Source organism: Typopeltis vanoorti, chromosome 9, assembly GCF_054136105.1.
Source record: "Typopeltis vanoorti isolate ZY-2024b chromosome 9, IOZ_Tvanoo_1.0, whole genome shotgun sequence".
NCBI lineage: Eukaryota > Metazoa > Arthropoda > Arachnida > Uropygi > Thelyphonidae > Typopeltis > Typopeltis vanoorti.
Genome location: NC_143557.1, coordinates 67,725,170 through 67,752,759, shown reverse-complemented (window position 1 = coordinate 67,752,759; position 27,590 = coordinate 67,725,170). Strand labels below are relative to the sequence as shown.

Below are 27,590 nucleotides of genomic sequence, written 5' to 3'. Positions count from 1 at the left end.
AACGTTTAGTAATCTCGGTGTTTTTGACCTGTAAATGGTTTTGGTAAATTTGAATTCAGCTTGTTCAGAAATGACATTCCTTAACCCTTTGCATCTCAAAGATAGCATTTGTGCATGTGTTCATTCCAATATCTAAGGTCAGAGTGGACAACTCAGAATCCCTTTTTTGATTCTCTTTAGATAAAAATCTCTGCCTCATTCTTTCAGATTTGTTTATTGTCTCCATCACTCTCCTAAGTGCCACTAATGTTCCAACTTTTTGATTTTCTTTATTTAAATTTTCAGTAGTCCAGCTGTCCTAATAATGAAATAATCTTCCTTGGAGATTTTAATATTCACAATTTGTTTTTCCTTTTCCTCTACACCAATCCAGCAGGTAGAGTGTCAACTATCTAATACTTTATATTCATGTTATTTGAATTTGTACACCTCACATCCATATTTTTGCATGACATAAAGCCATCATCATGACTGGTAGGATGGTTAAGTAAGCTCCCACCTTCTAGTCTGTTTTTCTAACTCTACTACTTGTTTCCATCTTTCTCTCTCTCTAATTGCACTTTATATGTGATCATAGTGAATAATTAAAGTCGCATCTAAATGATGGAGCGCCATAGGACTCCATTTCCATGCCTCTGTTCTTAACATATATATATCACAACCTTCTCCAGTTGACTGCAAATCCAATGCACATTGCCAGGACCGGCATTACAGCTGGACATCGCCCACTTGCAAAGCTGAAATGGGCATCCCCAAACAAATGGCAATTTATTTATTTATTTTCATTTTTGGCATAATCATGTGGAAAGAATTTACAAGATTTTTTGTAAATTTGTAACTTTTTCTAACTGTAAATTTGCAGCAATTATATTGACTTACCTGATTATTATTACTTAATTTGTTTACAAAAATTTAAAGAAAGAATGAAACTTAATACTAACACTTCGAAAGGGCTGCCACCTTGTGGTAGTGCCTGCCTGCACTTCGAAATGGCACCCGCCTGCAATGCAGGCCCAGTTCTGCACATTGCTAATGACAGTATATTTTCACTTCCATTCTCATTTAACAAAGCTTGCACTACGCAAAACATCATTTGCTCCTACAACTCTAAATTCCAATTTTCCATTTTGACTATTAGTGCTATACAAATCAAAAATTCTTCCAACCATTGAATACTGCTCTTACTTTGGGGTGATGTCCTAAGAGTGCTCTAAATTCTTGACTCAGTACATGAAAAGCTGTTAAGTTGGTAATCAACCTATCTCACACCAATTCATTATATGCTCTACTTCTCAATTGCTGCTGCTGCTTGTGTTTTATACAAATGTTTTCATTTATCAGAAATTTTTCACTCTACCTTCAATCTGTTAAAACATCTCACAATCCTCAGTACCTCTTCACAGTTTAACTGCAGACTTACTGAACAATATTTCTTCCTCTTCATTCATTTCTGTGCTGCTCTTCTTTGGAACAGTCCTCTCTCTCACTCATGATAAAAGTGGGCAAGCAGACAGTTAATTTGGAATCCTACTTTACAGACTAAACACTGAACTTTCAAGATAATAAGATGATGTAAGTTTCTTGTGACATTATTACCAGAGGAGATACTCACTACTTCCAAAAAAAAAAAAAAAAAAAAGATTCCAAGTATGCAACACTCTACGAGAGTGGTGCACGTCACGAGAGAGTTTCAGTCACGCTCTCACCACTTTCTTGATGACATTCATTCTCAACTTCCATGGATAACTGCCCTTTTGTCCTCTTCCCCACCCACCATAAATGAAAAATTCAATCTGCCTGTATGACTTTCAGAAGATTATAAGCCTCTGTCATATTTTCTTTTCTCTCCTGTTTGCTAGTGTACAATCCACACATCCTCAGTCTGTCCTTATAATATACATTCAACAATCCCAATATAATCTTTAGCAATCTTCTTTACACATTTTATTATATTGCATCATCTTGGAAACCAGGAGACCAGATCTGTGTACACATTAATGTTAATTATTACAATTATATAATAAAATTTCACTTTAGTTATACATTCAAGAGATAGTACAGATACTTTGCAGTCTTGTTGGAAGTTTTTTTAGTTGGTTATACTATAAATTAAAGATACCAAGAAATCGTATACTTAATTTAATCCTTTATCCAAGTGTAAGCAAATAAAGTTTGCACCTGAAGTATTTTCAGGACTGGAGCAACTCGTGGTAAAGGTGGTATGACTTCACATTGCTTGCCTTAGTATCCCATAATGCTGCAAAGCACATCTCCTTGTGAGCATTATACATGTCCGCAAGGAGATGTGCTTTGCATTATGGAATACTAAGGCAAGTGATGTGAACTCATACCACCTTTTGGCCCACAAGTTGCTCCAGTCCTGAAAATACTTCAGGTGCAAACTCAGTTTGCACTTGGATAAAGGATTAAACCAAGTATACAAGTTCTTGGTATCTTTAATTTATTGTGCGTCTGTTAAACATGGCTAAGTGGATAAAGCCTGTGCTCTGCTACTGCTGTCTTTTGAAAACTCACACAAAACACTAACTTAGTAATTCTGTAGGTTCAAACTTTTGAAATTATCGTGTTGTATATCATTAATGTCCATACTTTTTCACAGCAAAGAAAACCTCCATATGTATAACAGACGTACTGAATATTTCATAAATATTTACAGCATATTTCTTTATTTAAAGAAAAAAAAAATCCCTAATTGTCTTATGTTTATTTCTTTAGATGCCTGCTCAGAAGTATCACATTTGTACCAGAACAAATAAGGTGTATGATATTTCTGAAAGAAAGGTAAGTGTTAAAATTATAAATGCAAGCAAATTAATGATTATGAATGAAAATTTTGATGTACATACACCTAGCCAATTTTTTATCCTATAACAGGAGTCTTCAACGCATGGCCCACGGGCCACTTGTGGCCCGCGGAGCTCTTTGCCGTGGGCAAAATCATTTCAATAGTCTTTTGAAAAAATAACTACTTAACATTAAAATGCAATTAAATAAAAAATAATTTCAATGAAACCTGCAGGCCACTAAGCTATACTGTGGTATTTAGAATTGTAAGATGCTTTCCAGATTCACAAGGAACACTGTGCATTTGATACTTTACATAAAATCCTATAAAAATAAATATTAAATATACATGCTTATTCATCCATCTACCAGAGGCAAGCAGTACTTAAGTACTAGTACTAACGTCGCACGTAGATGTCTGAAGCAGTAGTTCGTTCGAGCGCGCTGTCTGGTGCCTTCCAGATACATCTCGAAGGTTCTCGATATTTATTATTTTAAATATCATTATTATTTGAGATATTTGAAATCTCAAATATTATTTGAGATACTTCATTATTTTCATATAAATACAAGAGGATATCATCCACAGTCAGTCGTGAACAGTGTGATATTCGTGTATAAGCACATGCAGGTTTGTCGTGTCAGCCATAGCCTACTGTGGTTTTATATTGCCAGACTTTTTTTCATTAGTTTGAGACATGTTCAGTGGATAATAACCATTACACAGCCATTTTGGGTTCACCTTCCATCACTATGGCGTCTACAAGTAAAAAGTTTAAATCAAGTGATTCTTGTCAGATTTTTAGTGAAAAGTAGACCAATTTGTACTTTTTTGTGCCAATCGATGATAAGCCAGTGTGTTTAATTTGTCATGTGTCAGTATCAAAAGAATACAATATAAAACGACACTATGAGATAAAGCATGCATCCAATTTCAATCACCTTCAGGGCAGCTTCATGTGAACAAAGTGAACCGTCTCCAAATTGATTTAAAATGCCAGCAGGGTACGTTTAAAAGGCAGAGGGAAGAGAGCAAAGCGTGCGTCAAAGTAAGTTATGTAATAGCCGAAAAAATTGCTAAAAAATCAAAAGTCTTCTTGGATGGTGAGTTTGTGTAAGAGTGTCTCATCTCTGCTGGGGATATTCTGTGCCCAAATAAGTGTTTAAAAAAAACGATTTTGTCTGGGGTAACTGTAGCACGACGTTTCAAAGAACTTCCCAATGACATTGAAGGAACTTTAAAAAAAAAAAAAACGGTCGTCCAAATTTATGTCATATTCACTTGCTTTAGATGAGAGCACAGATGTGAAGGATACAACACAACTGGCTATCTTTGTCTGTGGCATTGATCAACAATTCAATGTGACAGAAGAACTGCTAGTGCTCGTACCTATGAAGGGAACGACGAAAGGCACTGATATTCTTGAAGTTGCAAAGAAAATGCTCCAGCGTTTCAACCTCAGCTTAACTAACCTCGAGGGTGTGGTAACTGATGGTGCTCCTGCTATGGTGGGAAAGAAGGAAGGGTTTGTTGCGCTGCTACAGAAAGAACCAGAACTAGAAGGAAAAGATTTCGTCCATTACCACTATTTAATCCACCAAGAGAATTTGTGCGCAAAAACTATTGGATTTGAGAATGTTATGAAAGTTATTGTGACTGTTGTTTATTACATTATTAGGGCAAGAGGATTGAATCATCATCAATTCCAAGCGTTGTTGACCCAAGAGTGCAAAGCGGATCACAACGATATGGTTTATTATAGTGATGTGCGTTGGTTGAGCAGAGGGAAGGTTCTTAAAAGAGTCTTTGACTTAAGGAGCGAAATACAGCAGTTCATGCAAACCAAGGGGAATCCGATTACAGAATTTAACGATCTGAAGTGGATGAGAGACTTTGCCTTTGTGACCGACATCTCGTTGCATATGAATGACCTAAATACGTGGCTACAATCCAAAGATCAACTAGTGCACACTCTGTTTGATCACATCAAAGCTTTTGTGGTCAAGCTCAAACTTTGGGAGGCACAACTCGCAAAAAAAAGACTTAACTAATTTTCAGCTTCTCGCTGAGTCCAACTGTTCGCTACAAAATTAGCCATATTGCGAAGTGAGTTTGAAGAGAGATTTAGTGATTTTCGTAACCAACAGTTTTCTTTAGATTTATTTTCAATGCCATTCAGTGTCAATGCTGTCGAAATGCCAGGCTCAGCAAATGGAGCTGCTGCTTGAACTCCAAAAGAACTCTTCTTTGAGAGAAAAATTATTCAATGTGCCGTTACCTACATTTTACAGACTACATTTCTGAGGATGCATTCCCTAATCTTCGCCGTCATGCTTTGAAGATGTGCACTTTGTTAGGAAGCATATACTTATATGAGCAGTTCTTCTCCAGAATGAAGCATGTGAAGTCCAAGACAAGAACTCAGATTACAGACTAACATCTCGAGAATACTCTGCACATAGCGACTTCCAACATTGATGCCAACATCGACAAGCTGGTCAAGGAAAAACATTGCCAAGTTGCCATTGACATTGTAAAAAAAATGAATGTTTTCTTCATTAAATTATCTTTTTCAAGTATTGATTGTATTTACTTATCATGAACCCGGCTCCTACCTACGCTTTTAAAGCTGAGTTTGTTTGCTTTTATAGGATTTTATGTAAAGGATCAAATGCACAGCGTTCCTTGTGAATCTGGAAAGCACCTTACAATTCTAAATACCGCAGTATAGTTTAGTGGCCCGCAGGCTTCATTGAAATTTTAATGCGGCCCACACTGTCTGAAAGATTGAAGATCCCTGTCCTATAACAACACGTTTTAACTACCTTTAAACTTATAAAATTAGACAAGTCAGAAAGAATGCTTGTAAATGATAGCAAACATAAAGGCTTTTCAAAAATGTTTATACAATAAACATTAGTCTTCATGTACAGTGTGACATGATCACATTCAAATTACTTTGTTTTGACACAGATTACAACAGAGGAACTTGAAATAATTTTGGAGGTCAGTTTTTTTTTTCACTTCTTTCTTAAGGTGAATTTTGTAAAGAAGTGTAAGGAGGAACGAACTTAATAAATACATGTTGCAATACATGTTTGATAAATACATGTTGCAATAACACAGGTATTGAATATCCCTATATATATTGGAAGAATAGCTTTATGCAACAGCCACTTGCCTGTTGTCAGCAAGTGGCTGTTGCATATCTCTGTAGCCTGTTCTTTATTGAAGAAACTTCCAACAATACTTTGTAAATTAAAAAAAAAGTGCCACCATGATGACCTATCCTTATACTTTTTAAATTTTTATCAACCCTCTTTAAAATGTTTAAATTACAATGACACCTGGCCTCTTAACATCACACTTTCAAGTTATTTGAGCTTTCCAAACTGCAGCGAACCATTCAAAAATCATTTGTTCCAACATCCATTATTTGCCCTTTTACATATTATCTGAACATATCTCCATCCTAATATCTGAATTCTTGGAATAATATTTGCTTATTCTAAGCATCTGATTCCCTTGGACTAGAAGAGGAGTCATATGTTGTATAATTTACTATACTTGAGAAGTCTTGCAGATGTTCGTATGCCTTTCATTTTTGTAACATTCTCATTATGTCTAAATGTAATAACAAAAAAAAAAAAAAATTCAACATTTGATGATCAAAGGATTTTTTTACTCTGGAGCCAATTCCAGAACACATCTCAACTCAACATCAGCAGAGTTTAAGATTGGTACTATCAATGGAAAAGAAATAGAACAAGCAGAAGAATTTGATAAATACCAGATCAACATAATAGACAAAACTGAAAGCAATAATAATCAGGGAAAAGGAGTATCTATAGTATTCACTACATACAAGGATAATCTTCTTGAATGGCAATCAATATCAAGCATGGTGATGTGAGCAAATATCAGAATGGGGAAACTGGATAATGAGACATATGTGCCTATGATTCCACACAAGGTTCTGCTAAGGAAAAAATTAAGGAATTTTCGAGGCATTAGGGAAGGCAGCTGATACAATGAGAAAGGAAAAGTTGGTCCTTGTTGGAGATCTAAACAGCAGAGTAGGAAACGATTACCTGATGATGAAACGGTTGAGACCTTGGAGATTCATTGACAAATCTGAAGATAACATTGATTGATTCAGCCAGAGAGGCATGTGGTAAGGTTGTCTGTAAGGATCAAAAAATCAGAACTCCATGGTTGACTCAGGAAGTTAAAGAGGCAGTCAAGAAAAGAAGAAGGCACATTGGCCTGCTTGGCTGAGTGGTTAGCGTATCCGCTTTCCAGCAAAAAGGCTGCAGGTTCAAATCCTGTCATGGGCATAGATATTTGTGATTTTTTGTAAAAATACTAGTTGTGGTGGTAGATGGTGTTGGTGTAGATGATGATTGTAGTTGCAGTTCATTGTCGTTTTTAATTTAGTGGTGGAGACAGAGTTGTAGAGTAGGTACCTTCCCTCGATGAGTCTTTGGACTCGCTGGAGGTGTCATGTAATAATAATAATAATATCGAAAGTTCCTGGCAAGTAAGTCAACTGGTGCTCTTAGAGAATACAGAGAAAAATGTAAGAAAGTGAAGCACTGTATAAAACTAGCTAAAAAAAAGTCATGGGAAGACTTTGGTGAGAACATAGAAAATAAATATCAGGAATGTGGTAAAATATTCTGCAGGCTATTAAAAAAGCTTAGAAATGGAAGAAAGAGTACTGTAAAAGGATGATAGAGGGGGACATGAAAACTGAAGATATTTTAGATGTCTGGAGTAATTACTTCGAAAGATTACTAAATGAAACAACCAGTGTCAGCACAGTGGTAGAGAACTCCCAACAGGAATGCAGTCAGCAATACATATCCATATTTGAAGTAGAAAAAGCAATCAAAAACCTAAAATGTGGAAAGGCAGCTGGAGAGTAGATTAACTATTTCTGAATTAATCCAGTACAAGTCTGCAAGATTCGCTGACTAAATTGAATAAATGTTGTAATAAATTTTGTATGAAAATCAGCAACGAAAAGAAAAAGACAATGAAAATAGGCAGAAACAAAACATCTATTGTATCTTGAATGGTGAACCTGTAGAACAAACAAAACATTTCAGCTTGCTACTTAAGACACAATTTTTTTAGTGAAGATGACAAATTAAATATGGGAAGAGACAACAGAATTAGTAAAGCTAGTATGGAGGAAGTCAGCTGAATAAATTAATTTGGAATAAGAAAGAAATTATTCAAAACACTTAGATTAGCCATATACAATACAGTGTTCAAACCAATTTTAACTATGGATCTGAGAGCTGGGTTAGAAATAAAACACTTAATCAAAGACTGGATACCACAGATATGAGAGTCCTGAGAAAGATTAGTGGAGTGAATAGATGGCATCAATAGCAGTATCATATTAAAAATGAGAATATTAGGAAAGAACTTGCTATTGTGTTAGAGTTCAGGAATGTGTTAGCAATGCTAACCTCAGATGGTATGGTCACTTAAACAGAATGGGAAAGGAAAGATTAGCAAAAACACATGTTCTTTGCCAGGTTAGCAGGAAAAAGACCCAGAGTAAGACCAAGATCTAAGTGGATTGATACAGTAAAAAGTGCCTTAGAAGACAGAAATATAAGATCTGATACTGTTGGAGTCTTGCCAGATTATAGATTAATTTGGAGGAAAATTGTTAATCAGAAGTTAGTAATGGTGTAACATTTTTCATGTAGTACTATCATAATATCCTGTATGCCCTATGAGGGTACACAGCAGGAATTTGATGATGATGAGGACGATTTTTTCTCAAGTGTTATAAAACGAACTCAGCTAATTGGGATTTAAAAAACATGCATTATCAATTGAACATTACTGAAAGAAAAAATCATTTTGTAAGCTTATTCATGAGCCCTCATATGATGCATGATTTTAATATATTTAGTAATTTTGTACAATTGTAGAAATCTGTTGGATTTGCTGATATGGAAATTGAAACAAACTAGAAATGTCATACATTATTGGATAAAATGAATGTGTCTCTATAATAAATTTAGTTTAATCCTTTATCCAAGTGTGTGCAATCAAAGTTTGTGCCTGAAAGTATCTTCAAGACTGGGATGAAGTGGTACAACACCGGGTGACTCCTTGCAAAGGTGGAGCAAGCAACCAACACTCTTATCTCAGTATCTCCCATAATGCAAAACATATCTCCTTGCAGATATGTATAATATCCGCAAGGAGATATGTTTACCACTTTACCCCAGTCTTGAAGATACTTTCAGGCACAAACTTTGTTTGCACACACTTGGATAAAGGATTAAACTAAATTTATTATAGTCTGACCAAGTGAAAAATAAACTTTCAACATCTTTCTCTAAATCCAGAGTAAATTAATAAAAAGGTGGCACACTGTTTGGCAGCTCCTATAGGAGGAGATGACCTTGCTAATGCTTCTGCCTTGGTATCTCCACTTGGGCCTGGCTCCCACTGAAGAGACCTCAATAAAGTCGAAACTAGTCTGGGTAGTGGCCCTTCCCTTAATGCATAACATTATACATATCTGCAAGGAGATGTGTTTTGCATTATGGGAGATACTGAGATAGAAGTGTTGGTATCTTGCTCCACCTTTGCAAGGAGTCGCCCGGTGTTGTACCACTTTACCCCAGTCTTGAAGATACTTTCAGGTGCAAACTTTGTTTGCACACACTTGGATAAAGGATTAAACTAAATTTATTATAGTCTGACCAAGTGAAAAATAAACTTTCAACATCGAGATGTGCCCCAAAGTGCTTGGCAAAAGACAGCTAATCCTTACTCCTGTTGACTATAACAACTGTACTCTTAGTGGCATTAGAGTAGAGTTCTTGCATGAAGTTGCGTAAAACATTTCAACTTTCAAATTGAAAAAATAATTACGATTTATGAATTTTTTTTACAGTAGCTTTTGCACAGTTTTAATGTTTCATCAAGGTTTTTTTTAATCCAAGTGTATTCAAGAAAACAGAATTTGCATGTGAAGTATTTCATGACTAGGCTACCTGTATATACTTGGATAAAGGATTAAACAATATAATTTATTTGCAACTTTATATCCTTTAGTTAATTTCAGTTATTATAACTGTGCTGTCAGTACTTTACATGTTTATATACAGTATGTTTAGAAATATGAACATTTTTTTTTTTTTAGATTAAATGACCAGATTAGACCAGAGGTTTGATGTTTGTAATAATTTCAATGATCTTGATTCAGTTTGTTAAATTTGTAAACATTATACAATAGTACCTGTTCTCAGTTCATAAAAGGCCTCATTTCATTAATGACAGTGTGGTAGCCATTATTAATCTCTGTTTTCATGCAGTTGCTTTGCACATGTGCAGCAAGGCAATTATTGGAAGATTGACAGCATTACTGCAAGAATATGATAATCAAGTAATGGGAGAGAAAAAGAATGGAGATGAGTTTTTTGCAAGTTCACTTAAGACTTTATGACAAATGTGTAAGAGGATATCTCCAATGATTTTAAGAAATGACAGTGTGGTAGCCATTATTAATCTCTGTTTTCATGCAGTTGCTTTGCACATGTGCAGCAAGGCAATTATTGGAAGATTGACAGCCTGTTACTGAGAAATTGTCCAGTAACACAGACAGTATGAGCAGGAAATAATGGGACTATTTTATCCTTTTTCCACTCCCTTAGAACCTTGTCAGAGCTGAGACTTAAACAACTTCATCAGGAGCACTGCTAATTCTTTTGCACATTCTCATAGTACATGAACCAACATGCCATCCAGTCCCACTGCTATTTTCACATTGATAATTTTTAGTATTCTGAGCACATCCAGTTTGTTTACCTCATTTTTCAAATTAGGTAAACAAATTAGTATGGCACATCAGAAACTGTAAAATCTCCACCCAGATGACACATCCCTTGCAAAGTAGTCACTTAACTCAATTATTTCTTTCTGCTTCTGTCACCTGCTTACCTCTTACTCACTATATAGCAAAAACACACTTCTGGATTTTGGCCTGCTTAGCTAATTTTTTCTCTTAATCTGATTTAGTCTTTCTTACCTCACTAGTCACCTTTCTTGCCTGCACTTTGTACTGCTCATGAGTATAATTTCTTGTCAAGTTTAATTTATATGCTAATTACCTTTTTCTCTGCATTGCCTCCACAATATTTGCTTTCTTTGCAGCTCCTGCTCATCATCATCATCATCAAATTCCTGCCATGTACCCTCAAGGGGTGTACAGGATATGATAGTACTACATGAAAAAAATTACATCATTATTAATTTCCTATCTACAATTTTCCTCCAAATCAGTCTGTTACTTGTCAACACTCCAATATTATCAGATCTTATATTTCTATCGTTTAAAGCACTTTGTACCGTATCAATCCACCTATATCTTGGTCTTCCTCTCGGTCGTTTTCCTGCCAACCTGGCAGAGAACACTTGTTTTGCTAATCTTTCCTCGCCCATTCTGTTTAAGTGACCATACCACCTGAGATTAGCTCTGCTAATGCATTCCTGGATGCTGACAATGTCAAGTTCTTTCCTAATATCCTCGATTTTAATATGATACTGCCATTGATGCCACCTGTTCACGCCTATAATCTTTCTGAGGACTCTCATATCTGAAGTCTCTAGTCTTTGGTCAAGTGTTTTACTTCTGACCCAGCTCTCAGATCCATAAGTTAAAACTGGTTTGAACACTGTCTTGTATACAGCTAATTTAGTGTTCCGACTAATTTCTCTCTTATTCCATATGAATTTATTCAATTTACTTCCCACCATACCAGCTTTGCTGATTCTGTTGTCTATTTCTATATTTAATTTACCATCTTCAGTAAAAATCGTGCCTAAATAGCTGAAATGTTTTACTTGTTCCACAGGTTCTCCATTCACAACACAGTTGACATTTTCAATGATTCTGCCTATTTTCATTGTCTTTGTCTTTTTATTGCTGACCTTCATACCATATCTATTACAAGAGCTATTCAATTTAGTCAGAGAATCTTGCAGACTTGTAGCGGATTTATTTAGAAGTATAACATCATCCGCATAAAGCATAGAGCTGAAATTAACATCTCCAATTTTGATATCATGTTTAATACCACTTTCCTTCATAATGCGATCCATATAGATAATGAATAACAGAGGGGATAATGTACATCCTTGTCTCACACCAGATTTAACATTAAACCATCTTCCTGTACTTCCTTCAATTCTAACTGCTGACTTACAACTCAAATAAAGACTAAGTATTGCTTGATATAATGTCCCATTGACCCCATATAACTGCAGCGTATTGAATAGCTTCTCTCTTGGTACCTTGTTATATGCCTTGTCCAGATCGACAAAACTTAAATACAGATCTTTGTTATATTCCCCATGCTTTCTCGACTATTTGTCGTAAAGTGAAGATCTGATCCTGACAGCCTCTATTTGGCCTGAATCCAGCTTGTTCTTCACCAAGCTTTTCTTCCACAATTCTTCTCAACCGTTTCTCAAGTATACTTGCATAGATCTTGCCAGGAACACTCAGTAGGGAAATACCTCTGTAATTCTAACATTCAGTTTTATTTCCCTTTTTATATATGGGTACTATGAGAGCTCTACTCCAATCATCGGGAATTCGTCCCTCTGTTCAGGCTTTTTGAACTATGCAGAGCCACCACTGTAAGACTCTTATACCACTATACTTCAGCATTTCTGGTCGAATATCATCTACTACTGCTGCCTTTCCACATTTCAAGCCTTTGATGGCTTTTTCTACTTCATGTATGGATATGTATTCCTGACTGCATGCCTTGTCAGTGTTTTTTACCACTGTGCTGTCATCACTGCTTTTTCATTTAGCAGTTTTTCAAAGTAATTACTCCATACTTCAAGGATATCTTTTTCTCCTGTTTTCATGTCACCTTTATCATCTCTAATTCCTTTTATAGCACTCTTTCCTCCATTCTTAAGCTTCTTCAACAACCTCCAGAAAATTTTGCCACCTTCTTGATATTTATTTTCTATTTTCTTGCCAAAGTCCTCCCATGACTTTTGTTTAGCTAGTTTTACACAGTGTTTAGCATTCTTGCATTTGTCTCTATATTCTCTAAGAGCACAAGCTGACTTATTTGACAGGAACTATTGGTATGCTTTCTTCTTTTCCTTCACTGCCTCTTTAACCTCCTGTGTCCACCAGGGAGTTCTGATTTTTCTATCATTGCACACTACCTCACCACATGCCTCTCTGGCTGAATCAATCAGGGTTTTCTTTAAGGCTTGCCACTGAATCTCCAGGGTTTGATTTCTGTTCTCAAACTCTTTCATTTTTCCTTCAATAATCTTTGTGTATTTTAGTCTACAGCTCACATCTGAGAGCTGCTCAACTTTTATTCGCTTTAAAACTTTCTTACATGTTATTCTTTTCAATATGAAATTCAATTTTATCCTGCTCAAGACTAAATAGTGATCACTTCCAATTTCAAATCCTCTGTACACTCTGGTGTCCTGCACCAGGGAGAAAACATCACTATCAACAATAACATAGTCAATGAGACTTTTCTTATTCCTTGCCTCTTCTCTCCATGTGAATTTGTGCACATTTTTATGTTGGAACATGGTGTTAGTAATAACCAGTCCATGTCCTGAGCAGAAATCCAACAGATATTTGCCATTATTATTAGCTTTGCTCTTTTCTTCAAATTTTCCCAAAATATTTTTGTATGTCTCACAATCATTTCCTACTCTGCTATTTAGATCCCCAACAAGGACCAACTTTTCATTTTTCATTGTGTCAGTTGCTTTTTCTAAAGCCTCAAAAAATTCCTCCACTTCTACCTTAGTAGAACCTTCTGTGGGACCATAGGCACAAATAAGTCTCATTGTCCAGTTCCCCATTCTCATATTTGCCCACATTACTCTACTTGAGACTGACTGCCATTCAAGAAGATTAGCCTCGTATTTTGTGTTGAATACTATGGCTACTCCTTCTTTTCCTTGATTGTCATTGCCTGAATATAACATTTTGTATTTATTGCTCAGAAAGATCTCACCAGTTTTTGTCTTTTTTGTTTCAGTCACCCCTATTATGTCGATCTGGTACTTATCTAATTCCTCAGCTAGCTCCATTTCTTTGCCATTCAGGCTTCTTACATTGATAGTACCGATCTTTAACTCTGGTGATGTTGAGTTGGGGTTTATTTTCAGATTTGTTCCAGTAGCTGGCTGTTTGCCCTGGTTCCCTGGCGAAAACAACGGGGGCTTTGTTTAACCGGGCGACGCCCCAGCTGGCATGAAATTTTGTCATGTTGTACCATCATTCTATATTTTGGTTTAACCAAGAAGAATACAATTTGGTCGGCTAAATCCCAAATTACCAGCCCATCCTCATCCGTTCAGTATCCAAGTAGATACCCAACAGGGTGCACCACGAGAAGGTGAGGATTGGACATTAGGTCAGAAGCCCTGGTCGGTTCTCCGCATTCCTTTGAAAGCTATGTGGAGGTCTCCTCTCGGTTATACAGCTTTGACCCTTAAGCACCCCCAAGCATATCATGGAGGTAACAAGGGATTTGAGAAGGCTGGATCTGGTCAAAGCAGCTCCTGCTTTATATCATTATTCATCCACTTAATCCCTATTTGGTTTATCCTCCTGACCCTGGGTATGCATCAGATACTGCTTCTCTCAAATAATCCCTAATCACTTCTCATACACTGCTGACATTCTTTCCTTGTAGCATCTCCAAACTGCCTTCTAAGTTTGTTATGGTTACCAGCTTTGTATTTTAACATTACTCCTTTCTTGACAGATAATTCTACATTTAGCAACATCCCACAATGAGACTACATGTCACTTTTCTTTTTAGAAGGCAGAGTGTCTAACATTATTATTGATACATCTGATGCTGTTACCAGATCCAGCCTTCTCAAATCCCTTGTCCATGATATGCTGCTTCAGATAATTATCCCTTAGTAACCGAATAAATTCCATTTCCATCTTGCCATGTGCCCTTTCCTCCCTCCAATCTATGTCCCTGTGTATCTCCCCATAATTCCTCGGCCTGCACTCGTAATGCTAATCTACCGATGCATGGCTTCCACATATTCCTGTGGACTTCATCTATAGCTGCAACCAACAATCTGTTTTTCCTTTCCGCTCTTGAGGCTTTGGCAGATAGCCTCAAATGAACCATCTTGAAATCCTTGAAATCCTCATCAACTTGAAATCCTCAACTTCTATTTTTATTGGTTGAAGTTCTTCAGCTATCATCAACAATACCTCTCCTACTGTTTTTCCCTGAAAATACAATACCCCCTTATATTCTCTTCTTGAAATTATATGCCTATAATTTTTGGTGAAGTCAAATAGTCCATGTTATCCTTCATACATCCCTAAGCGAAAAATTGTGGGGTAGTTGTGCATAACTTAATGCTTTTTAGTAGAAAATTAAGTTGGAAGAAAATTAGGATAGAGATGGCATGTATTGTGAATTATACCAAAAAAAGTGACACTTGTAAAGTATTTATTTATTATAGTTCAAGCATTCAAGGAATTAAGTTTATATAAAAAAAAATGTATTAATGTGAAGAAATTATAAGTTTTTGAATCATATAAAATTTCACATGTAAATGGAATGATATCTTGTTAAATATTAATTAATTACAGTGGCAGGAAATTAAATTTACTATATATGCCTTTTGGATAACTACTTTCCACATGTGAGAAATGAACATAGAATCAGTTGTGAGATTTGTCTGATGTAGAAAGGCTGCATACAATTCCTTAAATAATCTTGTAAATTTATAAGGACTATGATGTGAAGGGGGTCATATTATGCTATTTTATTTAGTGATCTGTGTTAATGCCATGATGTTCTAGCCTAGACTTACCAAGTTCATGAAGTTGGATGTAGTCTTTGTGTTCTTTGCACTTAACCTTAGCTGATTAACCAGTCCAAATGGTCATAATACTTTTATAAAAATATGGCAGTACGCTCACATGAAGATTAACAACTAATCAAAAATGATCATTTTGTTTCAGAAATTCTATTTTAAAATTTCGTATTTACAAATTAATATTCAAAATATTGTTTTGTTTCAGAAATTCTGTAGTAACAACTGTTTTAAAGCTTCAAATTTTCTCAGAGCCCAGATCTCAACAAGTCCTCTTTGGCTTCGTGACGATGATGATACAGAAAAAACAAAGATAGCTCTCCTTCCAGTAGAAGATAAAAGGTATGATTTTAAATTACCAATTTAAAACTTTTATAAATAATGATTACTAGTATTTTTTTTTTTTTTTATCAGTTAATTTACCTGTTAAGAAAAATTCATGAATCAATGAAATAAATGAAAAGTATATCTACAATAGAAGATAGGGATGATGTACTCAGGAGAAAATGAATTGTAACCTAGCAGTTCATTACTGGACTTGTTTGAAATATTTTTATGTGAAATCCAGCAGTTAACAAGCTGTGGCAAATTTGAATTATTCAAAAATCAAGTAACTGAATATAATTGTCTCCTATAAGTAAATTCTGATATATAATCAGTTATTTTTTGAAACAGTAAAGGTGATTACCTGTACCTGCTGAAAACTGCTTGCTCTTGCTACTCACCTTTGGACAAAAAAACTTGAAGTTGTATTGCTCTTGATATCTCTAAGATATATGATAAGGTTTGATACAAAAAGCTTATTAAGTAAGATTCTATCCTATGTTCTTTCTTGTTACCTTTGCACCTGCATTCCCAGCTTTTTTTTTCCTAATGATACATTAATTATAATGGCAGACAGATCCTTATCATTAAACTTTGAATGCTTCTCTCATTTGGGACAATGTCCCTAAGAGCTCCTTAAAAACCCTTCACTCAGTACATGATAGTAATTGTTAATTTATGACCTGTGTCTCACCATTTTGCTGATCTTGTTAGTTAGTGAAATGGTTAACATACCTGCTCTCCAACCAGCAGGTTATAGTTTCACCATGGACATGAATGTTTGATTTTCTTTATAGGTGGAAGATGAGTTTCAATGCCTAGTGCAAGCCACTGTTCAATTTTTTGGGACATGGAATGGCTTGAAAAAGTTCCGCATTTGTTCTCTAGAGCAGGGTTTCCAGATCATGTAAAAAAAAAAAAATAAATAAATAATAATAAAAAATCCTTAGTTAATTCATGATGCTAGTGCACTATAAGTACAACTTTTTGTGGGATTGGAGTCGCAAAAAAAAAAAATTTCACTTCATGTTCTTTTACACATTGATTAGCTGCTCCTCTTTCATTTCCTATAGATATTTCCATAGGCCCTGTTTCATCATAATTGACATCAGCATTTCCTCTACTTTTCTCTAATTCTGTTAAAACACATGTAGAGTCATCAACCTTTTACAGTTCATTTCTGTACTTGCACAACAAATTTTGCTTTATTCATTCCCTCCACTACTGTCTTTTGAATCAGCCTCTCCTCGTGTATTTCTTCAAATTCAATGTTAAGTTGTTGTTTTTTTTTTTGAGTCTATTCACATTACTACTGATGTTCCTCTAATTCTGTTAAAACACATGTAGAGTCATCAACCTTTTACAGTTCATTTCTATACTTGCAGAAGTATAGAAATTTTGTCGTTTGGAGGTATCAGTCTTTTGGAATAGCCTCTCCTCATGTATTTCTTCAAATTCAATGTTAAGTTTTTTTTTTAGTCTACTCGCACTACTGCTGATGTTCTGTAGGTTGCACAACCTCATTTGTAAAGTTACCACTAGTAAAAAAAAAATATATATACATATATATATATATATATATATATATATATGTATACATATATATATATATATATATATATATAAACTTGTAAATAAAAAATCTGTGTAAAAAAGAATACAGTTGATATGAAAAAATAGAAGAATGGTTCCAGATGTGAAAACTCGATGCGAACAGTAAGTTATTTTAAAACAAAATATATGAAAATCATTGAATAAAACAATTTAATTTTAATGGAATGTTTTCTTTTTATTTCAAATACTTATTTAAGGTATATACATATGTATCTTTCTTAAAGAAAACAGTGTGTCACTAATAAAATAGAAATTCAAAAAGGCTCAAATACACTGTGCATATGGTTATTAGTTAAATTTTATTCGCTGTTACTTTCTGACAGTAGCCTCATTCGTTTGTGTCAACTGATTTAATTCCAGTCTCACACACTTTGGCCTTCTTGTTCATACTGCAATGCGAAACGTTTTCTTCAGTAAAAAGAACTAAATTAGCACTAATTTCCAATAATTCTGTTGATTTTTTTTTTTTTCCACGAACTCTGTAAAGAATCGTTGAGATTCTGTTTTGACTAGATCTTTGTATAATTCTTCATATCACACCATACATGACTTCAGTTCATGTTTAAACTGTTCAACTCGTTCAGTATTTGGATCATGTGTAAGAAAATGACTTTGCAATTTACTGGCCATTTGAAGCCCTTCTTTAATTATTCCTTCAGTGAGTGGAATCTCTCTCTCTCATCACTTTTTCTTTTTCATCAAGATTCTCAAGGACAACTTCTATTATTTTGTCATCACTAACAGCCTTGTCAACCATCAATTCTTCAATATCTGCAGACGAAAAATCATCAAATCCTTCTCCACCAACTGCATGTGCTAATCTGATGATATTGGGATATTCAGTTGTATCCAAAGGTACAGGTTTTTCTTTTTCACACATTCTGGTTAAGTAGCTTTCCAGCATGCAATTAAAGTTGATGGTTTCCATTCTGATAATGCCAACTTAGTAAGTTTGATGCAATCCAAAATAGAAAATTTCTTCCACACATCAATAGCTGTCAGTAAATTATCCTTATCTTATTTATCCAAAATGTATTGGAATGTTCTTCTTATGTAGTAAGTTTTGAAAGTAGCGATCACACCCTGGTCTAGTGGTTGTATTAAGGATGTTGTATTAGGTGGCAGAAAACAAAATTCCACATTTGGGTGTTCTAAAACAGGATGGCCAGTGCATTGTCTATAATCAATAAAACTTTCAAGTCCAGATTTTTTTTCCCATCAAATAGTGTTTAACTTCTGGAACAAAACAATGATGGAACCATTCATTAAAAATTTATTTTGCACTGGTAATGTGTTAAAATCCACACCTTTCATTGCCCTTTGGCCTTTGGGATCGATTAATGAGTAATGGTTTTAAACATTTTGAAATGTAAACAAGAAAAGATTACCTAGCGAACAGTTTAACTCCTTCCAAGCAGCTTTATATAGGTAGATCTCTGGTAACGGATTAACTTCTAGGAAATCATCTGTCGGCTTAACCTCAGGGAATTGTAATTACAAAAATTGATTTTTTTGTTGTTGCCTCAATTGTCCATTCTGTAGTGTAGAGTATTCCCTGATATTTAAAACATTGAGGTGGTTCCCAAAAATTCAAGTTTAAGTATTGTACATATGTACTGTTCTAGGAAATGATAATTATAATGGAAATACCCTTTTTAATGCAACTGAATGCAAACAGAAATTTTAAAAATAAGCCATTTGAACCATGTAAAATCAAAATTGCCTCTGTTTTCTAAACCGTGTTATTTCAAAATCATGTAAAAAAAGCCCGTGTAAAAAGAGAATTAGCTGTATAATCAGTTTTTTTAAATTTTTTTTAAATTTCCTGATATCTCTATCCTCGAGTGATGTTCAGGCTGCTAAGACAGTACTACTTGATTAAGTTTAGCAATAATGTAATCTCCTATCAACAATTTTCCTCCAAATTAGTCTTACTTGTCACCACTCCAATACTGTCATACGTAAGATTTTGGCACTTCTGAATCAATCATCCCACCAAGATTTTGGTCTCCCTCTGGGTCTTTTCCCTGCCATCTTGGCACCAAATACTTGTTTTGCTACTCTTTCCTCTTCCATTCTGTTTAAGTGACCATACTACCTTAGATTAGCTTTGCTCACACATTAGAATGCAAACAATGTCAAGAAACTTGACCTTGTTAGTATTTTTTTTTCTTTCTAATATCTTCTTATTCAGCTAAGAAACAATATGGGATGTAATATCCCTTAACTTAAATAAGTTATGTCACCGAATTGAAGCCTTTGGCTCTTCGTATATTTAGTAATATCTTCATTTTTAATGTCATCTGTTCAAGCTTCTGATTTTTTTTCAGCACTCTCAAATCTATGTTGTATACTACTAGTTTAGTGGTTTGGCTAATTTTCTCTCTTATTCCATATAAATTTATTCATCTGGCTTCCCACCATACTAGCTTTGCTTATTCTATGTTAATTCTTTCTTTTAAGGTTACATGGTGATCAGCACTCATATTTGTAAATTTAGGAAACAGATTATTATTGAACAGATTATTTTATTAATTACTAATAAAATAAAACTTGACGTTTCGACCCCTGTATCGAGGTCATCATCGAAAGAATACAAGTGTATAAGGAACCAAGCTACATGCTCCTACCCTGTATACCGGTAAATCTACGTAGTTAATTAATCCCTTTCCCTAGCCTGACCTCTAGTGATAAAAAAAAAAAAATTAAAAAATAAATAAATAAAAAAAAAAATAATAATAAATAATATATATAAAAAAAATAAATACAACTACAATAAACTGCTAAAATCCTCATGTATTAATATTCTTCTGGATAGTTCTGATTGTTATAATATGATTTCTTTCAGTTGCTGTTGAATGTTACAAACACTTCACCAGGTTGTCTTCTTGTAGTGGGATTTTTCTATGGCTAGTTTAGGTTGTTATACAGGTTGTAGATGGGTCCTCCACATTCTTGAAATGGTTAGGCTATCATTTTTGTTGAGATTTGGGTTGTGTTTGAGCATTTCACATGACTCTTTAAATTTTCTCTCAAACCAGGTTTCGGTGCGGTGTATGGACTTGGTAAAATCTGGTTTGAGAGAAAATTTAAAGAGTCATGTGAAATGCTCAAACAAAACCCAAATCTCAACAAAAATGATAGCCTAACCATTTCAAGAATGTGGAGGACCCATCTACAACCTGTATAACAACCTAAACTAGCCATAGAAAAATCCCACTACAAGAAGACAACCTGGTGAAGTGTTTGTAACATTCAACAGCAACTGAAAGAAATCATATTATAACAATCAGAACTATCCAGAAGAATATTAATACATGAGGACTTTAGCAGTTTATTGTAGTTGTATTTATTTATTTTTTATATATATTATTTTTTATTTATTTATTTTATTTTTTTAATTTTTTTTTTATCACTAGAGGTCAGGCTAGGGAAAGGGATTAATTAACTACGTAGATTTACCGGTATACAGGGCAGGAGCATGTAGCTTGGTTCCTTATACACTTGTATTCTTCCGATGATGACCTCGATACAGGGGTCGAAATGTCAAGTTTTATTTTATTAGTAATTAATAAAATAATCTGTTCAACATGTGTGTTTTTGTGCCCCTAAATTTGCAAATATGAGTATTCTGTGTTAATATTTAATTGCTATCTTCACTAAAAACTATGCCTAAATAGCTGAAATATTTTACTTGTTCTGTAGGTTCTCCATTTAGAATGTAGCTAAAGTTTTCTATATTCCTGTCTATTTTCATAGTTTTGGTCTCTTTATTGCTGATTATCATGCCTAATTTTGTTATTCAATTTAGTTAAAGAACCCTGGAGACTTGCACTGAATGTGTTTAGTAGTTTGATATCTGTGGTTCTAATATCAGGTTTAATCTACTTTCTTTCATATTGCGATCCATATTGATGATGACTACACAATGTTAAGGTTGTTGACATTGTGCAACCTTGTTTTATACCTGATTTTACATCAGACCATCTTCCTTTATTTTCCTTCAATTCTTACTGCTGACTTACAACATAAATGTAGGATATACATCACTGTATAATTTTACATTTATCCTATATAATTGCGGCATTTTGAAAGACCAGAAAGATCTTGTTTGTTGTTATGCAAAAAAAAAAAACATCAAGATATGGAATGGTTTTAGGTATGACAGCAAAATCATGCCTCTAGCTAGCAGAGTAGTCTGAGCATCAATTAACAGGTGTCTTGAAACATTTCTACCCATTTGTTAGTAGGAATGTTTCCAGTGGTAAATGTGTATTGTCTGTAATATAATGAATCATGTTTTGCTTGTATGTGTGTGTATGTCTCATAAGAGTTAGTTAATAATTTGTAGAAACAAATCCATCTTAAAAAAAATAATCATAATTCTTTTGTATTTTGTTGGTTACAAAAATAAATGTTTCTTTTGGTAGGTGGTCTTAAATTATAATGTCTGAACTTTTTTCTACTACTGCTAGAGTTTTCTGCATTTTCAGAATCAGTGATTTTTTCACAATTTCCTTCTAGTACTGCTGGCTGAATTACATGCAAGTTTTCATTTAAACTAAAACTGTCCAGATACAAAAGAAATTGATCTCTATATGAATGCATAAATGAATCTGCTGAATCTGACATGGAGACTTTCCACCAGAAAGAAGCAAGACTAAGAGCTGAGATTGACAAGCTGATAAATGATAAAAGGGTTGACAATAAAAGATAGAGGATATCAATCATCTGAAAAAATAATCACCCATTTTCATAGGCTAAAGAAATATTATTTGAATAAAAACACCAGGGATGAATCTGATAGGTATTCAAAGATGAAGGAATATTAAAAAGATAGTACATTGTAAGGCAAGTAAGCACAGAAGCCTAATCTTATAAATCTGATAAAAGTTTTAAGACTTAGAACAGTTGTCAGAGGAGAATGACAGAATTTCACCTTATAACCACATTGTCCTACCCTTTCCTCACCTTATAACTACATAGCTACCCTTTCCTCTTCCATACTACCTTAGATTAGCTTTCCATCTACAAAGATAAACTTTGTCTCTGTCTGTATCTGGTGTTTACCAGACTCCTTGTGCATGTAATCTAACATACTTTGCACTGAATAAATAGTTTTAATGGAATATGTGCACTGGACATATTTAAATAACTTTCATGGCATATACACGCAACAAAATATATAGAATTTTATTAAAAAAACTCCAGTGTATTTCATTCAACGTTACATGGACATCATCAGGGAGACAGACCGTTAACATTCAAAACAAGAATCACAAATCATGCATTTATTAACTCATGTCTCAGTCGCAGCTGAAGTACATGGTTACACTATTAGAGATCAATGACACACTTGTAAAAAATTGTATAAATAAAAAACAATTCAAAAAAATTATTAATTTTTATAAAAATAAACTTATATGAACAATTAATAGTGATCACTTCCCAAAACTTGGAGATTGGCATACAGTCTAATCGGTTGAGGTTCAGATGAACTTGCTGGAAGGAAGTATTTTTTTCTGGTTCCAAAGAACTGCACTTAGTGTCAATAGCATGAGAAGCAAGGCCAGACTTATCAGATTAAAAATAAAAATGTAACATAGTCCTCATGTTTTTCGATTCTGATCAAGGTAGAATGGCCAGTCTGTCCAAAATAGCAAAGATGACATGAGCAAGATAGACACCTGGTAAGGAAAGAGGTGGTAATGTATCCTTTTGTAGATGACAGTTTCTGAACTGGTTTGAAGGAAGAATATAGATTGAATTTACAAAGAATCTGCTATTTGTTCCAAGGTTCCTTTAAGTAGAAAGTATTTTTAACTTGGGTATAATTATGTTAACGATACCAAGCAATTTTAAACTTGGTTTTACTCCATTTTTTTTTCCCAACTGAGCAAACAGACAAATTGTCAAGTTTGTGCCTGCAATTGATGCAAGACTAGCTGATCCTACAGGTAGTGCAAGACCAAGGCAACTCGTGGTAAAGGTGGAGCAAGCTCTGATCACTAATCTTAATATTTACCCTTAATGCCAAAACACATCTCCAAGAAGGGGATGTATGATGTTTTGTATTAAAGGCAAGGGGCCACTACCCAGACCGGTTTCAACCTTTATTGAGGTCTCATCAGTGGGAGCCAGGCTAGAAATACCAAGATTTAGTAATGCAGAGCTTGTAAGTATTTTACCAAAACGAGTTACCATAAGGTGTTTTAACCTTATTAAATAAAAATCTCAGGAGGAGATCTAGATGTAGAAAGTATTTTTAACTTGGGTATAATTATGTTAAAGATACCAAGCAATTGGTTCCTTTAAGGTAGGGTATTGAAATTCTTTTTCAATTGGATTGTAGTGTGGTAGAAGGATGATAATTATTATTGTATGTAAAAATCAGAAATGATTTATGCTGTTTTCATTAAAGTTGTTTACTACGTCTAAAATGTTTGCTTTCTTGATCACAATACCACAGGTTCCATTAAAGAAATTATACTTTGCTAGTTAATAAATGGATTGTACCATATTCTCTCTCTCTCTCTTCCCCACCTCTTGTGTAGTTTCCTGACTTTTTTGTGACATTATTTCCTATTGTTTTGTATAATAGAGATATACAATATATATATATATATATATATATGTTACTGAATGTTGTTTTCTACTTCTCCCATAGATTGTCATGTCAATTTTTTTTTATCATTGTATGCAGTTAAGGGATTTTTTTTTACAAGATTTGTTTGTGTGTGTATGTGGTATATATGTTTATATTAATCACATGAAACATATCTTAGCAAGCCTGATATTATTTAACTGATCCAGGGGTGTCGGTTTCCTCAATACTCTGCAGTTCATGTTTTTGATATGGATAAATGCAAAAAAAATTGACACATGACATTTTATGGGCCCACCTAGCAAACAGTATTCAATACTGTATATACTTTTTTGCATATGTATTTGTGTTTTAAAATACAATGGAAAATACTGTTACAAAAAAAAAACGGGAAACTACAAGGAGAGGGTGGGGGGGGAGGGAAAATATGGTATAATCTATGGATTAACCAGCAAAGATAATTGCTTTGTTGTGAAAGGATGTAAGTTTTAATCTTTCAAAACTTTTTTCCAGGTTTTTTTTTTTTTTTTTTTTTTTTTTTTTTTTTTTTTTTTTTTATAACTAATGCAGAATCTAGCAGTCTTACAGAAACAGCAAATCTCCTTTCATCCTTCTCCAGAAAAACTTCCTTTTATTATTAAATTATGAGTAAATAGGTGAACCATTTTGAAAGCTTCATAGACAATACATAGCAGTGGCATTACGTGCCCATTTAGGTTGGGTGTGCTGTCTTGTGGCTTATGCAACCCGTGCTACAAAATTCACTTCAATTTGACCGTATGATTGCATTTTTATTGATGTACGAAAGTTTTAAGTCTATAGCACATCAACGCTCATCTTTATTCGTCCAATGCAATTAATTGTAGAATAACTTTGAATATTTTAATTTATCAATTAATATAATTTTTATGCTTCATGGTTAGATTAAATTATCATTGGCAAATACTAAAGTGAGATATGGATCATTTGTATTTTGATATGATTTTTAAATACAGCCATATAATACGCACGGAAATCGGAAAAAGTAATCACTTGGGAAATTATTGTTTTTCTGGATTGAACCAAAGAAAGGCTGAAATAACTTGTTTTACTTACTTATTATACACAGGTTCCAATCTCATTCGACTATAATCATACAATCCACGAAAGCTCTGGCAGAAAACAGGACATTCAGCACATTGTCAACATAGTTTCACATTGTAAATATGGGCAAAAAAAGTTATGAATTATTTATAGAAATTATAAATATATATTAAAAACTTGTCTATATTGGTGTCATAAACATGTCAGTTCATACAGATTAAACTCAGAAAACAAAAACAGCAACTCATGACAAATGATGATGTTCAATTGGACTGCTTCACACAATACCAATCACAGCCACTAATGACTTCTGGATGCTATTGTCTCAGTGCACACCCTGCCTCACCTTCTGGACCATTTAAAACCACTGGAGTGCTAAGAATTTGACACACTGTGCCATCTTCATGTCTCTTTAAAGGGCTCAAAGGTATCTGTGTTTGTGACCTCACACCTGGGCTATTAATGTGAATGTGACAGGAGAATAGGAGAAAAAGAGGGGATATGATAGAAACATTTAAGTTGCTTAAATGATTTTATAGGATAAATGCAGGGGAAATGTTTCAGCACTTGACTAGAGGGACTAGAAGAATTGGTCATCCCTGGAAGTTGAATAAAGGTGTGGTCATTAGGAGTGTGAGGATTAGATTTTTTGCTTGGAGAGTGGTGAATGAGTGGAATGGGTTGCCAGAATCAGTTGTGAGTGTTTTTTCTTTAATGGGTTCAAGGAGAGGTATGATAGATTGGGTCTCCTCCGATGAGTTTTCGGACTCCATGGAGGTGCCCGTATAATAATCTTTATTTTCAGTTTTTATGTCACCTTTATAATTTCTGATACTTTTATTGTACTTTTTGTAATAGTAATTTATAGTAATAATAGTATAGTATTTTTTATTTTTTTTTCAGAGGTACTCCTGGTAATGAAGTGGATTTTGGTCATGTACTAGTTAAAAAGAATGAAGTTGAAGTGAAACTGTTTGATGACACTGAACGAAATATGTTAAAAAGAATTGGGTTATCACCATATGTCAAAAATGAAGACATTGAGAAATATGCTTCCCAGTTAACTAGTCTTCATATAAAAGAGAAGAATATGGTATATCATACTGACTATAATTATCATTTACAGGAAAGGTATTTTATTTTACTTCTTTGATTGTTTTAAGCCTAACTTATATTGAATTTAAAAATTTGATTTAACTGCAAAACTTATCTAGCCATGCAGTGCTGTGCTCCAGACGATTTGAGACACAGGCACTAACAATCAGGTAGCAGAGCTCTCAAAACTGTAACAGAACAAAAGCACTTACGACCCATTTTGGATCCTACAATGGATAAAAGAAGTTTATAGCTGTTAGCTCTATTTTGTCTACAATGTCTACAATTTTTGGATGATGTGTTTGCTATTTGACCCACACATTAGATTTATTTTTAGTATTTCAACAGCCATCATTCTAAAATGCACTGCACAATAGGGAAAAAAATCAAATAACTGTTTCCCCTTTTTAAACATATTAGTTACATTTAGATGGGTTATTTTTTAAGGAAACCAACAGGCTAGAAGATTCTTATAAACAATCGCACATCATCATCTAGCCCAGGGGTTAGCAACCTTTTTGGATTGAAGAGCGATTTTTAAAATTATATCTGTTAAAAAAAATTTAGGGAGCCACACGCAGTGATGAGCAACCAATGGTCTGTGGGGTGCATGCGGCCCTCTCAAGTTTTTTGTGCAGCCCATGGTGTTCATTTTGTACGGCAGAATTATCATCATCTTCCTTATACCCTCTTTTACCTTGCAGTGTCGAGGGTCCATTGATCATCGGACCTCACTCCGTTTACAGGATAAGGTGGTCAGCCTTATGCCCCGGGGTATCCTATGGCTAGTGTTGAGTTCTCAAGGCCAGTTTGCCTGCTTTGCGGGATGAAAAACCCCAGAATAAACTGGGGAAAAAACCCTGCTGTCCACGCCCAAGACTGGCTAACTTGGCTATGGCTGAGGAAGATCCTTCAGCTCCTCACGTCACCGACGGGAATCGAACCTAGGACACTCCTTCCCCAGGCATATGGTTGCGAAGCGCATAGCCACTAGTTGTGCAGGTTAAAAAATTAAAATATAGCTAAATAATGGAAAATAAATTAATACTTTCTTATCAAAGAAAAAGAAAATATTCTTTATGCAGATTGAACCGAGTATTTGATTTACTATTTAATTGCTCATCACTGATTAAGAGCAGAGATTATGAAAGATATGTTAGCAGAATTGTGTGAGGA

At 34.4% G+C, this 27,590-nt stretch overlaps 1 protein-coding gene across 1 annotated transcript in view; it reads left to right on the top strand.

Annotated features, from left to right (window-relative positions):
* Positions 1-27,590, top strand: part of LOC150103122 (putative RNA polymerase II subunit B1 CTD phosphatase RPAP2) — a 110,441-nt gene that overhangs the window by 37,136 nt on the left and 45,715 nt on the right. The window contains exons 4-6 of the mRNA XM_090397941.1: positions 2,737-2,802; positions 15,903-16,036; positions 26,223-26,450. Coding sequence (XP_090254067.1) covers positions 2,737-2,802; positions 15,903-16,036; positions 26,223-26,450 — 428 coding nt within the window. The remainder of the gene's footprint in view (positions 1-2,736; positions 2,803-15,902; positions 16,037-26,222; positions 26,451-27,590) is intronic.